General features: G+C 36.1%; 1 protein-coding gene across 1 annotated transcript; it reads left to right on the plus strand.

Moving 5' to 3' along the window:
• The first annotated feature begins 404 nt into the window (after window positions 1-404).
• On the plus strand, window positions 405-14,888 carry LOC124434511. The gene is made up of 11 exons (XM_046984402.1): window positions 405-502; window positions 649-718; window positions 2,747-3,886; window positions 5,341-5,508; window positions 5,630-5,709; window positions 5,843-5,915; window positions 6,231-6,370; window positions 12,301-12,487; window positions 12,941-13,133; window positions 13,203-13,378; window positions 13,608-14,888. Exons 3-11 carry the CDS (start codon window positions 2,780-2,782, stop codon window positions 13,764-13,766), a joined length of 2,283 nt encoding a protein of 760 aa, XP_046840358.1. The 5' UTR covers window positions 405-502; window positions 649-718; window positions 2,747-2,779; the 3' UTR covers window positions 13,767-14,888.
• The last annotated feature ends 1,075 nt before the right edge of the window (window positions 14,889-15,963 follow it).

Consider the following 15,963-nt stretch of genomic DNA (forward strand, 5'->3'; position numbering starts at 1 on the left):
CAGCCGGCCATTCGGGCTCAAACTGATATGGCCGAATATTGTTTGCTGGATTGTCTTCCATTTCATTATCGATTGGTGAATTAGGCCGAGGTTCTTCCAAAAAAGCCATTATTAGCGATTGTTTTGTTTTTTGTGCTTGGCTGTGCGTTATTGTTTCACTTTGTTGTAAACACAACTCCAAATCATTATAGAACTCAATGGTCCAGGCCCCTTTTCCCCTCCAGGTCTTATAGAACTCAATGCTTGAACATCAGCTGTGACGTCATGTGCAAAGGGCTATTGACTATTTTGTAAAACTTTTTTATTAGTAAACCAATAATATTTCTTTACATTGTCACGTGAAGAAGCATATCACATTACGGCCGATGGTTTTGGGTGGAAAATTTGAATTTGAAAATTGAAATGTTTGTTTTTGAAATTTTTCATGAATTACTGTAGTTTAGTACAGTTTCATGTTAGCTTTATTGTTTAATGGAAGAGTTAAAAGCCACCGTTCTTCCAGGTACGTCGATTAATAATCTAAACTTTTGAAATGCGAAAAAAGTTGAAATTTTGAGATTATTTAAGCCTAAAAATTCAAAACAGTTTACCACACCGACACTAAATTTTGATAGTTAATGTTTTTTTATTTGTTTTATTTTGTATCAGAATTTCACAATGATGTCCAAAATGAATTTGATGTGGTCTTATCACCAACAGTTGACGTGAATGAAATAAAGTAAGTGTAAACGAGATTATGAACGGAGTATTTTAAACGCATTCCACAATTTTCAATTGAGGAATTGCGAACTCGACAACGATATAAAGTGATCGGAGTGATACATTATTATTAACTGAACAATGCTTGAAGTTTCTTTAATTGTGTGATCGGAGATTGTGGAATCAACAAGATTTAATTTTGGATAATACTATTCGATCAATGTAGTGAAGACATGTTTGTTCTTTAAAGATGTTCCTCTTCCACAGTTCAGTCTTTAGAAGTGAGAAGGACTTTTGTTTTTAGAGTTGACTAACATCCTTTGCACAGTTCTTCTCAGGACTGCACTAATGTGGACGATCAACATCCACAAACATAATTATACTCCAAAGTTCAATTCACTGTTGTGAAAAGTGAAGACATGTTTAATTAACAATCTTTGCACAGGCTTTTGGAGAAAGTTGTCAAGTTTGATCCTGATAGACGTACAATATTATTTGGACTTATCAAATTGTCATGTGTATACAACATTGATGCCACATAATCTTGATGAATGTTTAATTTTTATTTTTAAAAAAATTATTCAAAAATTGCTTCAAAAATTGCTAGTTGTATAAAGAAGTTGTTCATTTTTAAGATCACAAATTCTATGGTGAATGGTAAAATTAGTAAGTTAATAGTTCTTCAAATATGTTTGTTGTCCTACAGGTAGCTTATGTAAGTGTTTGGTGTCTGTCCCATGATATGTGGTGAGATAAGCTTATATATTTATAGTAGAGCTTACATTTACATAAGCTTACATACATTTTTGCTTTTTCTTGTCTATGAACATATCTGTAAAGTTTGCCTTGCACAGCACTCAGTAACTATATGCAATGGACAAACAACGTTACTCTATGAACAATATATCATGAATCTTGTTCCAACCTTGATTATTGGAACACAAAGTTGCATTGCAGATCTTAAATTTAGATCTTAAAATGTTTTTGTTTGCATTAAATATGGGTACCACTTTTTCATCAACCTCAATAACCCGTCCTCTATTAATTAATGCAATTTTTGGGCATAGTTTGAAAGAGGAAGTATGACACCAGTGACTTAAATTAAATTTTTGCTAAAATTATTTGCAGTAGATACTTAAATGTAGTTCAAAAAGGAATAAGTACTCTGAACAAAAGCTCCATCCTGAAACAGTTATATCTTACTCCATCTTTGAGCTAAACAAGGGAATAGAACAAAGCTTTGTAAAGTAAGATTTTTATCTATTTGAAAATAGATCAATTTCTAATCATACATTAATCAATAAACTTTTTGATATTAGTTTTGACAAATGTGATAGCTAGACATAGTTGATTTAATGAAGAATGACATTTTCTAATGATATGTTTTGAGCATTAGCTTATTATGGCTCTATTTATGTAATGATTATTGTGACATCATCAAGAAGAATTGTCTTGTTAAAGAAGAATGAGATGGATAGTTCATTTGACAGGGAGGTCTGTGTTAAAAGACAACAGTTTTGTTGTTTCTGATTTGCAAATCTTTTATGAAAATGCTTCCACTTTGATTGAACAAAATATTTTGCATTTGTTTATAAACATATGAGGTCAGAGATGGGAGAATTCAACCTGTATCTGTGTGTTTTATGATGTTGTGTAGTTTTTTCTTCATGGATGGCCCAGAATTACTTTGTAGGAGGGATACTCTAGATCTTATTAGATTTAAATTGGTCAATTGAGTTTGAATTATATTTAGTTGGCTATTTTCTGGTTGTTGCCATGCCAAGTTTGGTCCTATGTTTGTAACTTTATAATTTGTACTCTAATTAATGCATTGCACATAAAACTTACTTTTTAGTTATGCGTTTTCATTGTGATACCTTTCCTCTGAGAGAGTGGTGAAGCCGGTCTGAATTTTTACTTTAGCTGTGTAGACCTTCAGCAAAATTATTATTGATCTCCTTAGAAAATGTAGCTACTTTTATTTATACTTCTATTCTTAGTTCATAATTTGAAGATAAAACAATGATTTATGTACATATTTTTATAGCGTCAAAAGGAACGAATAGATGATGACGAAGAAATGTTTTTTGCTCCGTTAAGCCTTCCCGAGAAGTGTGTTCCTACATCCCCAGGCTTGTCGGAAGAACATCGTATCAAAACATATAGCCCAGTAACTAAAGACCAATACGTTGAAATATTCCAAGAGGCGACAAAACTAGCATTACGCTTCAAAAAACTGTCGTCAAGCACAAGCACGTCTTGTACGTCTTCTCATCAAGATAACTCCCTTTCCTCTTCTATTCTGGAACTTTCAAGCACCGAATCCAATTCACCTACTTGCCTGACTGGAAAAGCGTCAAATGGAAGTAGCGAAAATTTGTATGTCTTTCAATTCAAAGACGATGCGACTCCCTCTACAATGACTATTCATGAAAATACAGAGACACAGTCACCGATATCACATGATGGGCAGCTAAGTGAAACCACTGATGACAAAATCCCCATCTTACCTCTCACAGGCAAAGAAAATTTAGAGCCTGGTTTTTTTGATGTCAAAAACACCGAGTTTGTGGAGAATCTGTTTCACGAATATGATGCTGATGATTTACCACACGTCCTAAAAGATCGTAGAAACTTGACCCCGAAAAGTTCGATAAAAAATCCGACGGGCTCGTTGCAAAATTGTGAAAAACATGCCAATGTCATTAAGAACAGCAGTATTTTGCGGTGTGGTAATCCATCAGACTGCCCCAACATTTTAAGAAAGTCTCGTAAAATTGGTGGAAAGTGCGATAAATCTAAAGACATGAATACCGCAATTGGTATAAATGTTGAGTTTGAAAGAAAGGATGGTATTTGTACTTCGGAGAGTATTTCCAAAGACAATTTGCTTACTGGCGAAAATGAAGGTTCCAATGAGTTGCGCCGAAAAACAGCTGCTGAAAATGGCGTGGAAAACGCTATTGTAAACAATTCAGAAGTTGAAAAAGTTTCGGTAGAGAAACCCGTCGAAGATACTGACATTATAAAAGCAGTCAATGTTGCTGTCAAAGCAGCTGGCGAGGCAAAGAATGCTTCACATGATCATGCAAATGAAGAAAAAGATGTGAAAAACCACTTCAAAATTCCTATCGCTGCTGCACCCAAGCCTGTTGCATCACTCAAATATGGGATGAAAAATGCAAAGGTGCGTAGCAAAAACCAATAATCTCACGTGGGGGCAACACTGCCACGATTTCTTTAATTAAGTGTGTATGCTATAAAGGAAATGGTTTGAACCCGTGAGTATCGTTACATGTTTGTAAATGTAGATCGTCCAGGTTGGTATAGTCCTGAGAAGGACTGTTTTTGTTGTTGTTGACTTACGTTTCGACAACCTTAGCAGTAGTCATCTCCAGAGTCAAAAATGAGTACCTTTGACTCTGAAGATGACTACCGCTGAGGTTGTCGAAACGTCAGTCAATAATAACAAAAACAGTCCTTCTCAGGACAATACCAACCTGGACGATCTACATTTACAGACATGTGTATGCTATAGTAGCTCTATCAATGAACAGTTAAACATCGAACGATTGGTTCTTCCTAGAACATGGGACTCAACATGTCAACTGTTTACCTTTCTCATTTAGTGGGTTATACTTGCCTTTCCTCGTTTAAAACTTCTAGAAACGATTAATTTAAGTGTTGGGTTGTCGTAAGTGAATCCTTGTGTGTTTAATTTTTCAACTTTCTTTGCGTCTTTACAAGTAAGATACGCACTTCTAAAATACACAATCATATGTATTAATTTATATTATAACCATAAGAATTTCACCAATTTCATTGGTCGAGATGTATGATCTATAAGAGAGAAGAAATTTCTTGTTTTTGAATTGCTGACGCACGGCGAAATTATTTCAATATTTTCCTGAACTTAGCCCTAAATGGGCAAATGAAGACATTAAGAACATGAAGCAGTTGACGCATTTAACCAAAAAGAAAACAAAAACAGGTTTTCAAACGTTGATTTGCATTTCGTCTTCAATAACACAATTTCAACATAATTGATCAGCCATTGCTTCTTTATTGTGTAAGCCAATAACATTTTACCACGTGACTTAAGATAGCCAATAGCATTTCTTCATTCCTATAGATCATGCACGCGTTATACTTGAAAAATATTGATTGTTTTAATTTTTAAAATGTTGGGGAGACCAAATACTACTTCATTGCCAATTCAAGGGGATTTTTTTTGGATTTAATATGTAAAACAAATAGATTACATTTAACTATTGTTCAGTTATAGATGCACAGGTAAGACGTCATTTGTGATAAGAAGAAAAAGTGATCAATCGCTTCGGCGGCTCGTGGCCACTTTTTTAGTTCTTATCACAAACGACGTCGTTCCCGTGTATCTATTACTGAACAGTCAACTCCTAAATGTTAACTTTGTTAACTTTGTAACAAACACATCAGAAGCATTGAAGGGATTATGGATATAAGTTATACTGAGTTTCTGACTCAAAGAAAGCGGAACCAACGGTCTCGGCGTTAACGTATATTGCGCGTATGTAAATGTATTCGATAAGAGACCTTTTATTAAGATCTCTCATTAAGAACTTATGCATGACGTTTTTTTTATCTAAGGTTGTCCTTGTTTAGATGTTTAAAAAGACAGAATCGAACATAAAGCACACTGAGGTGACTCGGTACGGGAACTCTCCTGTTGTGGAAAAAAAGAGTAAAATATTATATTCGACAGCACAAGAACAGCCTTGTCGTACTAAAGAAAAGTCCGATGACGCTAACAGGTCGCTCGATAGTAAATTAGTAAGTTCATTTTATGTTGCTACTTAAATCAATAGAATCTGCATGAAATATTGTGTCTATATAAAAGAAAATAAACAGATGGAAGAACGTTGCTAATGCATGTTTGCCCATGTCTTTTTAGCAAAGAATCGGGCTTGGGAAAATTGATAAATTGAAAGATGGCGAGGCGAATGGAGAAAGAGCCAAAACATTGGGTAAAAGGTGGAAGTACACTTCATTTTTTAAAACTTTATTGGCTTAAATTTTTTTCAGTAATTTTGGTGTGCAAAAATGTCCATGGTATAGCATGGTTCATACATTTACATCAATTACTGTTCTTTGTGCTTTTTTTCAGAAATATCTTCAGTCCGGAAGAATCCCTTACTACGTTAAGAGCGGAAAGATCTCGAAAAACTCAGAAACTAAAGGTTAACGTGCAAATATTTTGATTTATTAAGTTTTTGTCCTGCGGTTTTTGGTAAACTCTGTAGTTTAAATCTTAATCGTTATTACTACGTGATACCGTAGTTGATTTATATAAATAATATTGAAAATTTGTTTATCTTAATCCATGAACAAAGCTATGGGTCAAAACTTATTAAAGAATCGTATTTAATTTAAGGATGCAACGACAAGTATTGATACAATCGCACTTCACCACCAACACGTACCTTATGTTAACAATACGTAGTTTTAATTCTGTTCATTTTTTCAACGATCCCGGTTTTGCACTTTTATTATAGCTTGTAACGTCAAAGTTGAGTAAGATTCCTGGTCCCATTTGCCGTCTACGAAGAAGTAGTTCGTTGTCGTCTCTCGACTCGTACCAGTCCTCGTCGTCATCACAAAACTTGCAAGACGACTGCACCAGTACAAATATGGGGTACGGTGTCCACATACGTTATTAATAAATAATAATATTTCTGTTTACGTACTTTTTGTAATTAGCAATTCTCATCTTCTCTTTGACAAAAGTATGGCCGTAGCTAGAACGCTAGGGGTGTGGGTAAGGAGATTTATTTATATATTCTGTTTTGCTCGACCAATGTCTTTGAAAAATGATTGCCTTTTGAAGCAAATCAGTCGGGCACAACTGAATATATGATTTTTACCCCCTCTCCTCCCACTACAATCCCAATTTCTAGCTACGTACAGTACCGCTCGCGTATTTGTTAACATACGCTACGCGTATGATACGCGTATCATACGAAAAACATACGCGTATGATACGAGAACGATACGCGTATGATACGAGAACGATACGCGTACGATACGAAAACGATACGCGTGTGATACGAAAAGGATACGCGTATGATGAGCGTATAATGCGTGAACGATAAGCGTACGTATGATACGAGGATGAAACGCTGTGATACTTGATAGAACTTTGTTCATCGTAATGAGCGGCACTATGGTGACATATAGATGTCATCAATATACACTTAAGAAATTTTCACCATGAAGGAGTTAAAAGGAACAATAAAGCAATTGGGTTTTTATAAATGATACCATTCAAGTTCATGTATGTTATGCATCCATAAATTTTGGGTTGCTTTAGTTTCAATGAAATGTGTTTATCTCACGTCGTATAGTATACATATGACTCATCAATGACGTATATAGTTTGTGACACATCCTATGAAAACGGAAAGTCATTGTGATTAGTTTGTTTTGAGATTCATTCAAATTTGCGTGTGCTATAAACTACGGTGGCTCACAAGTACAAGCACACTTACAAATAACAGCATACGCGCACAAATTCGAGGATGCACACTTACACATAACAGCATACGCGCACAAAAATTGGAATACTAACAAACGTAAGTTCAAAATTAAAAAGGAAAAGCCGGCAGTCTATTACTTGACATTTCTTTCCGCTGCTAAACACTACTTTAATGACTTATGGAAGATATCATTCGCAACTATTTTACTAAAAACTACACGTATGATACAATCCTAAAGCTATTGCAAAAATATCATGGAATTCGCATCTCTAGAAGTACTTTGCTGAATAAGCTTAAGCTTTATGGATTGCAACGACGTGGAAATACCGTTGATAAAGACCACGTAAGAAGATGCATTGTTCGAGAACTAGGTGGAAGTGGTAAATTGTTGGGCTATAGAGCCATGTGGAGACGATTGCAGTCAAAATATGGCTTGCAAGTTCCTCGTTTGGTTGCTCAAACCACCCTTCGAGAAGTGGATCAAGAGGGATCGAAATGGAGACGGGCTAACCGTCTTCGTAGAAGAGCTTACATGAATCCGGGGCCAAATTATTGCTGGCATGCCGATGGTTACGACAAACTTAAACCGTATGGTTTCCCCATCCATGGGTGTATAGATGGATTTAGCAGGAAAATACTGTGGTTAAATATAGTTCCTTCAAATAATGATCCCCGCGTAGTGGGCAGGCTATTTTACGACTGCATATCTAATATGCAACTCTGTCCTAAATTCTTAGAACAGATAGGGGAACAGAAAATGGGATTATGGCATCAGCCCAGTGTTTCTTACGCCGAGATGGTACGGACACACATTCTGACGTCAATGCTCATCAATATGGATCATCACACAGCAATGAGCGAATAGAAGCATGGTGGGCCATGTTACGTCGCTCGTGGGCCTCGTGGTGGATGAATTTTTTTAAGGATTTGATAGCTAAAGGGGTTTTAGACACAAGCAACGTACTTCAACTTGAGTGTCTATGGTTTTGCTTTAGTCCTGTCTTAAAAAAAGGACTTGACCAAATCAAGGAATCGTGGAACAGTCACTATGTACGCAAATCCAGGTTTTACACTCATGCGGGGATTTCCAAAAAGGTTTTGAAAATTCTAGATGCCTCCCCCGAAAATGAGGCACAACGAAATGCATTTGATCATTTGGTGCGCTATATAAAGTCTTTAGGTGGCAACGTAACCGCGTTCCTTCAATTTACCACAGGTTCTGATATCATTTTAGAAGGTCAAAAGTTAAAAGTGTCATTTACAGAACTTAATGGTTTACAACGTCGTCCTGTAGCACACACATGTGGACCATTGCTAGAGATTCCCAGCACTTATCAATTTTATAATGAACTTGTAGAGGAATTTTCGTCGATCCTAAGAGAAAAAAGTGCCTGGTCGTTTGACATTGTATGAAAGTTCTATCACATGTTTTAGCACACTATTATGACATATTATATTGTGTTTTACATTGTAGAAACACTTTTTTTAGTTCACTTTTGTTAAAAAAGATTTTATCAATGGACAATGATGTGGTGTCATATGAAGATGGAGGTTATGGACCTTCCCTGAATATGAAATTATCTTATTTCTTTATAAGATTACCATATACGTTATCGTTTTGAGTTATTAATGTTAAATATGTTTTGTTCATTGCTATTTGCTTTAAGCTGCTTCTAGAAGTCTTTCATATGCCATTAAAGCTTCTTTCCATGTCTGGATCTGTCCTATTCGTAACACACCATCACTATACGAGAAGTATTTTTGATATGTAGAGACCTTTTCTGTCGACACATTAACTGAATTGCAAATCTCTATAAGATCTTCGTCGTCATATTTCTGAAAATCTTCAGCTCCAACTGCTTCAGGTAGAAGGTAAAGCTGATCAGGGATCCCCGCATGAGTGTAAAACCTGGATTTGCGTACATAGTGACTGTTCCACGATTCCTTGATTTGGTCAAGTCCTTTTTTTAAGACAGGACTAAAGCAAAACCATAGACACTCAAGTTGAAGTACGTTGCTTGTGTCTAAAACCCCTTTAGCTATCAAATCCTTAAAAAAATTCATCCACCACGAGGCCCACGAGCGACGTAACATGGCCCACCATGCTTCTATTCGCTCATTGCTGTGTGATGATCCATATTGATGAGCATTGACGTCAGAATGTGTGTCCGTACCATCTCGGCGTAAGAAACACTGGGCTGATGCCATAATCCCATTTTCTGTTCCCCTATCTGTTCTAAGAATTTAGGACAGAGTTGCATATTAGATATGCAGTCGTAAAATAGCCTGCCCACTACGCGGGGATCATTACTTGAAGGAACTATATTTAACCACAGTATTTTCCTGCTAAATCCATCTATACACCCATGGATGGGGAAACCATACGGTTTAAGTTTGTCGTAACCATCGGCATGCCAGCAATAATTTGGCCCGGATTCATGTAAGCTCTTCTACGAAGACGGTTAGCCCGTCTCCATTTCGATCCCTCTGGATCCACTTCTCGAAGGGTGGTTTGAGCAACCAAACGAGGAACTTGCAAGCCATATTTTGACTGCAATCGTCTCCGCATGGCTCTATAGCCCAACAATTTACCACTTCCATCTAGTTCTCGAACAATGCATCTTCTTACGGGGTCTTTATCAACGGTATTTCCACGTCGTTGCAATCCATAAAGCTTAAGCTTATTCAGCAAAGTACTTCTAGAGATGCGAATTCCATGATATTTTTGTAATAGCTTTAGGATTGTATCATACGTGTAGTTTTTAGTAAAATAGTTGCGAATGATATCTTCCATAAGTCATTAAAGTAGTGTTTAGCAGCGGAAAGAAATGTCAAGTAATAGACTGCCGGCTTTTCCTTTTTAATTTTGAACTTACGTTTGTTAGTATTCCAATTTTTGTGCGCGTATGCTGTTATGTGTAAGTGTGCATCCTCGAATTTGTGCGCGTATGCTGTTATTTGTAAGTGTGCATCCTCGAATTTGTGCGCGTATGCTGTTATTTGTAAGTGTGCTTGTACTTGTGGGCCACTCTCGAATTTGTGGGCGTATGCTGTTATGTGTAAGTGTGCATCCTCGAATTTGTGCGCGTATGCTGTTATGTGTAAGTGTGCATCCTCGAATTTGTGCGCGTATGCTGTTAAGTGTAAGTGTGCATCCTCGAATTTGTGCGCGTATGCTGTTATTTGTAAGTGTGCTTGTACTTGTGGGCCACCGTAATAAACATATAAAAAAACGACACACTAACAATTGCTTTGTAGCACAATGATGACATAAAAAAGTGTCAGTATACTCTTAAGATATTTTATTCACGAAATAGTTTAAAGGCACGATATAGCAAAAGAATTTTTTAATAGATGATCTTATATATACATGTATATGTTATGCATTAATAGATTTTGGGTTGCTTTTGCAATGAGCTGCTATTGTCTCACGTCGTTTCTAAGTATACATATGACTCATCAATGACATAGCTGCACAGCTTGTGACACATTCTTATATAAAAACGGAAACTAATTGTGATAACATAAGTCATGGTTTTTTGAAAAACTATATTGAAGAAAAACTTAAGCATCTAAAGGGTTAAGTTTAGGACATGGAAGCAACAACACTATCACAAATCGAAACCAAACTATATTGAAACCATATACGACAATATTAAGAAAGTAATACGGGTATGACACGAGAACGACATGCGTATAAAATGAAACGATACGCGTATGATACGAAAAGGATACGCATATGATACGAGAAGAATACGCGTATAATACGAGAGCGATACGCGTATGATACGAGAATGATACGCGTATGATACGAGAACGATACGCGTATGATACGAGAATGATACGCGTATCATACGCAAAATTATGTTTACAAATACGCGAGCGGTAGTGTACGATCTTGGATAAAACGACTTATCAGGTTTCTGTAATCCCCCCTCCCCATGTGTGTCTAAGAGTCATTTCAAATGACAAAGACTACTTGATTTTCGCAAATTGACAAACTTCTTTTGAGTTTGATAGTCAACTGACTGTTGAAATCCTTTGTTTGGCCTTCATATTCGTTCAAACTAAAACGATTCTACACATATATAGAGAGCTCACGAACGATCACTCCAACGTAACTTTTCTCCGTCGTGATATTGTTAGTGATGAATCCTCTTTTGAGAGCAAAAATCTATCAAATGCCATACTCTCTGTATCAAAATCAACTTATTCAGAAAATTCAATACTTGATAACTATGCTAAACCCACCCTGTTAGAAATTTTGAGTAGCTAAGATCCTGTAGGATTTATAGAAAAAAGTTTTGTGTGCCCGTGAGAAATAGATCTAATTTACCCACGTACCTGACAATGCTTTATGCATCTGTGGGTTGGTATAGTGATCAGACATTGAAATTATCACAATACGTACGTCAATTTCCAAAGGATTCCTTTTTTTATACACCCTCTAGAATATTATACATAATTGTGAAATTTTCAATGCCTGAAGTTATGCAAAGCCTACGGGTGCATTTTAGTACTTGCTGCTAGATGTCAAATTCCAGGGAGCAGAAAAACCTTTCTATCAAAGATATAAATGAAAAACATCCATGTAGCTGACAGTATTTTATTCACATTATGCTTAGCATAATGATGGGCATTGAAATTATAATACTACAACAATTTATAAACGTTGGCTGGTTTGATATAGATACGAAAAAGCTCGCCTCCTTGATAAAAGCTGACTTATTGCTTTTGTAGCCATAAATGATGATAGTAGCTATCATTTACTCTTTTCTCTAAACAATATTCAAAGTAAAGAAAAATCGAAAATATCGAGGAATTAAATTGATCATCGCTCTTACCTCCAGATGTTTTTAGCTCCACCTTTAAATTTTTAGGACAGTGAAAAAGTCAATAAATAACCTGTATATTAATTAGGTCAAACAACAACCTTTCTTTTTGAGTTGGTTTTTTTATAGCACTTTTAATCCAGCCATTGCCTTTTTAATGTAGTTTCACCAATATCCCATCTCTTTCCCAAAAACTTTGTGTTTTTGACAATCGATAGCAATGTATGAATATTGAAATACATATGTATGTTTTGCAGTCCGATGACAAAAATGCTTTCTTCAAAAGTTTGTCTTGCATCGTCATCTGGTCTTGCACGACGTTCCAAGTTACACGATCCAACTACTGACAATAAGAAAGCTACGTTCACGAAAGGAGGAATTCCTAAACCTGGCTTTAAGTCGAAAATGAAGAAAATGTCCGACACACAACTTTCTGTTAATCCGGTAGGTCATTCAAAATGATTTATTCGCGAAAAAATAAATCAAGCAGTTTATGGTTATCTTCAGTGTATCGTGCTATCTTCTGTGTATCGTTCTATCTTCTGTGTATCGTGCTATCTTCTGTGTATAGTACTATCTTCTTTGTATCGTGCTATCTTCTGTGTATCGTGCTATCTTCTGTGTATCGTACTATCTTCTGTGTATCGTGCTATCGAATTAAGCTAAAACAACTGTCAAGCAACAATTTCCCTGTATAACAAGTCAAACCAACAAAAATTTTGACATGTGAGTAGCATAACGACACCCATAGAAGAGTCGCCAAAATCTAATCCAAACTAGACTGACCAGACGACATCTTATAAAAACTAGAGCAACACCAACCACAAGAAGGAAATCGCCAAAAATTAGGTGTACACAATCTTTTTCTATATGACATTAATTCTTTTCACTTTACAGGGGAAAATAAAAGGAGAAACGTATGGCAAAGTTGATAATAGCACAATTGCAATGACAGCCACCCCTAGGTCATCGCAGCCTGTTACTTCACGAGGATCGAGCTTCAAATCGTCCTTCTGCAGTACCAGTTCTCGCGAAGACTCCAATCTGAAGTATGTAACTCCTCAAATGACAGGTGAATGTTTGCAACAAGGTAATCATTTACCATGTGCACTATTTAGAATGCTTTTTAGTACGCGTGTATCTTTTTTCTTCCGTTTAGATTTAAAAAGTAGCGAAAGGACAGTGACCAGAACAGCATCGACTTGTAAAAGACGATCAATAAATATTTCAACGACATCGCTAAAGGGGCCATCATCTTTACCAAGGAGGAGCTCAAAAAATTCTAACGATGATTCGAAATTATTTTTATCGTCGTCTGGTGTAAATCAAACCAAGGTAAGTACACTTGAATTGTATTGAGAGGGGTGTGTGTTGACCCACGTCCATTTCTCTGTGAAGTTCTTCCAAGGTCTTTGCAAATAGTGTGTCAGTTTGGGGAAATCGTGATTGTTTTAAGGCTTGTCTCTTGTTTCTTTTCTACATGGACTTTTCTTAACTGTAAATACAACAATTTTATGTTTATAACGTGTGATTGTACAAAACTCGTTTCTTCATCATCGTTTAGAGTTCAAGGACAACCAAGAGACAGTTGATCTCCAACGGTAAACTTTCCACCGGAGATAATCAAAGTGGAACACTGAGAGTAGATGATTTACTGGAGTGCAATGACTTTGGATTTGCCGACGTTGTTCCTATACAACCATTACACGTACAAAGAAATTAAGAGAACAAGGGCTGAGTAATAGAAGTGCTTTACTGTAAAAAATTCATCATTTATGAATTGACAGTAAGGAGGAGTAGTACTTAAGAATCCCCGAGACTTCACTTCCGGTTTCGGCCTGATGAGTCTGGCTTAGGCTTAAAAAATCCGCCTCGGCTAAAAAACTCCAACTTCTGATAAAACAAGCATCAGCTAGGTATTAATGTCACATGTCCAAAGATTCGTAAAATTTCAAAACATAAAAGAACTGTTTTTGTCGAAGTGGAAGAAATTTTTCTTTTGATTTCATTTGATTTCATCTTTTTGTTTTATGAATTGACGAAAATGTCGCATTATGCATAAAAATTACAGATGCAATTTCTTGTTAGATTAATAATTATTTTATGATAATTTCTGTTTTTGTATTTAGAAGGAATCTTGATAAAGGCAAACTTGCCGATGTTCATACCGTTTCTTATTAACAATATTAATGCTAGAGTCTCGTGCCGATGTCACTGATGATGGTGGACATGAGAAATTCTTGGTGTAAGTGTCGGCCATTTGTTGTTGTGATGGTCCAAATATTGTTCGGCCAAATATTGTCACAACGAAAATTGCAACTTTCACTTCAATTGAAGCAAAATTTTGATAAAAGACTTATGACATAAAAAAACTTATCACTTTAGGACAATCTCGACGGCAGAATTATTTTTGGGGAGGTGGAGGCAAAACACCCCCCAAATGTTACTTACATACATTATTATGTAACGGACATTTTCAAGTTACATATATAAAAACCTTATTGTAAGAAATATTGATGGGACAGTCCCCCTTTTTCCTGCGCTTCGGCTCGCTGTCAATACAACAAGGCATCATGTTGTCTGTCAACTTTCATAAAGCAACATGCTATACATTTCTGTTGAAGTTTTTTCTTTTTCTTATCAATAACTTCGGAAATTTGCTGTATTTTTTGTCATATTTAATGTACTTGGATGTGTAATGACCGGAGTTTTTGTTTTGACGTGAACTCGCGGCATTGTGCAGCCATGAGGAAGGAATTGAGAAATGTATCACGGTGAAAAATTCATCTTTATGCTGTGTGTATAAAAAGTGTCAAATTGTATAAATATGGTATCGTACATTGCATTTGATATTGTCTTCTACGCCTATATTTTTGGAAAGCAAACGAGGGGATCTCTTTAGCTTTCCAAATCACGATTTGTTTTCCTTTTCATAACATTAAAAAATGATCGAGTAAACTACTTAAATAGAAATTCTGTCTAAATAGAAAGTCCAAAAATGTATTTTTCTATGCAGTTTAGGAAATAAGTGAATTAAATTCGTCATTGTTGATTGAGAAAAAGAGAGAAATGAAAAATATTTCACAAGCAAAAAAATGATTAATGATTTAGATTGAAAATGATGAAGAAATTGAGATATACTTCATTTCTGAACATTTGTCATTAATTGAATGAGATAGAAAAGAAAGGCTGGAAATGCTTCATGATTATGAATTGATAATTTTTTAACTGAGAATGATGTTGACTGACGTTTCGACAACTAAGGCCCGTTTCTCACGTCGCATTCGACATGCGCCGAATGCATTAAAGACAAAAGAAAATCAGATAAAATTGCTCATGATCTTTTGTTTTAAATGCGCTCCACTCATGTAAAAAGCGACGTTTGAAACGGGCCTTAGCGGTGGTCATCTTCAAAGTCAAGTGAGGAGACAACTTGACTTTTACAGGCCCGTTTACACGGTAATCAATTTTGGCACGGTACTCCAAATTTTAGGTACGCGAACCTGTTTTCTTGAGTGCGGCTCTCCAAATTTTTCTCGTGTAAACGGGTAGCAGGCCTAAAATTTAAGGGCCGGGTGCCTTGAAATATTAGCGTGCCGGGACCTCCGAAAGAGGTAGTCTCGGCCCGTCAAAAAGCGGCACCGTGCCGAGTTTTTAGCTATATCAGCAAAATGAGCAATAATAAGCGCGAAAAGGAAATGGCGGGAATTAAAATAAACAAAGTTGGCGGCGACACCAAAATGCATGAAATGGAGTGATGATAAAACAAGAAGTCTAATAACTCTTTGGTGCGACGAAAATATACAAATTGCATTGGGTAATTCAAAAGGATCCAAAGGTAAAAGCAAGGTTTACAAGTCCTTACTGGTAAGCCATTTTATTGTGACATCAGACATATTGTATCAGCTTCGACTGTGAAT

The sequence above is a fragment of the Xenia sp. Carnegie-2017 genome, unplaced genomic scaffold (assembly GCF_021976095.1).
Source record: "Xenia sp. Carnegie-2017 unplaced genomic scaffold, XeniaSp_v1 HiC_scaffold_14, whole genome shotgun sequence".
NCBI lineage: Eukaryota > Metazoa > Cnidaria > Anthozoa > Malacalcyonacea > Xeniidae > Xenia > Xenia sp. Carnegie-2017.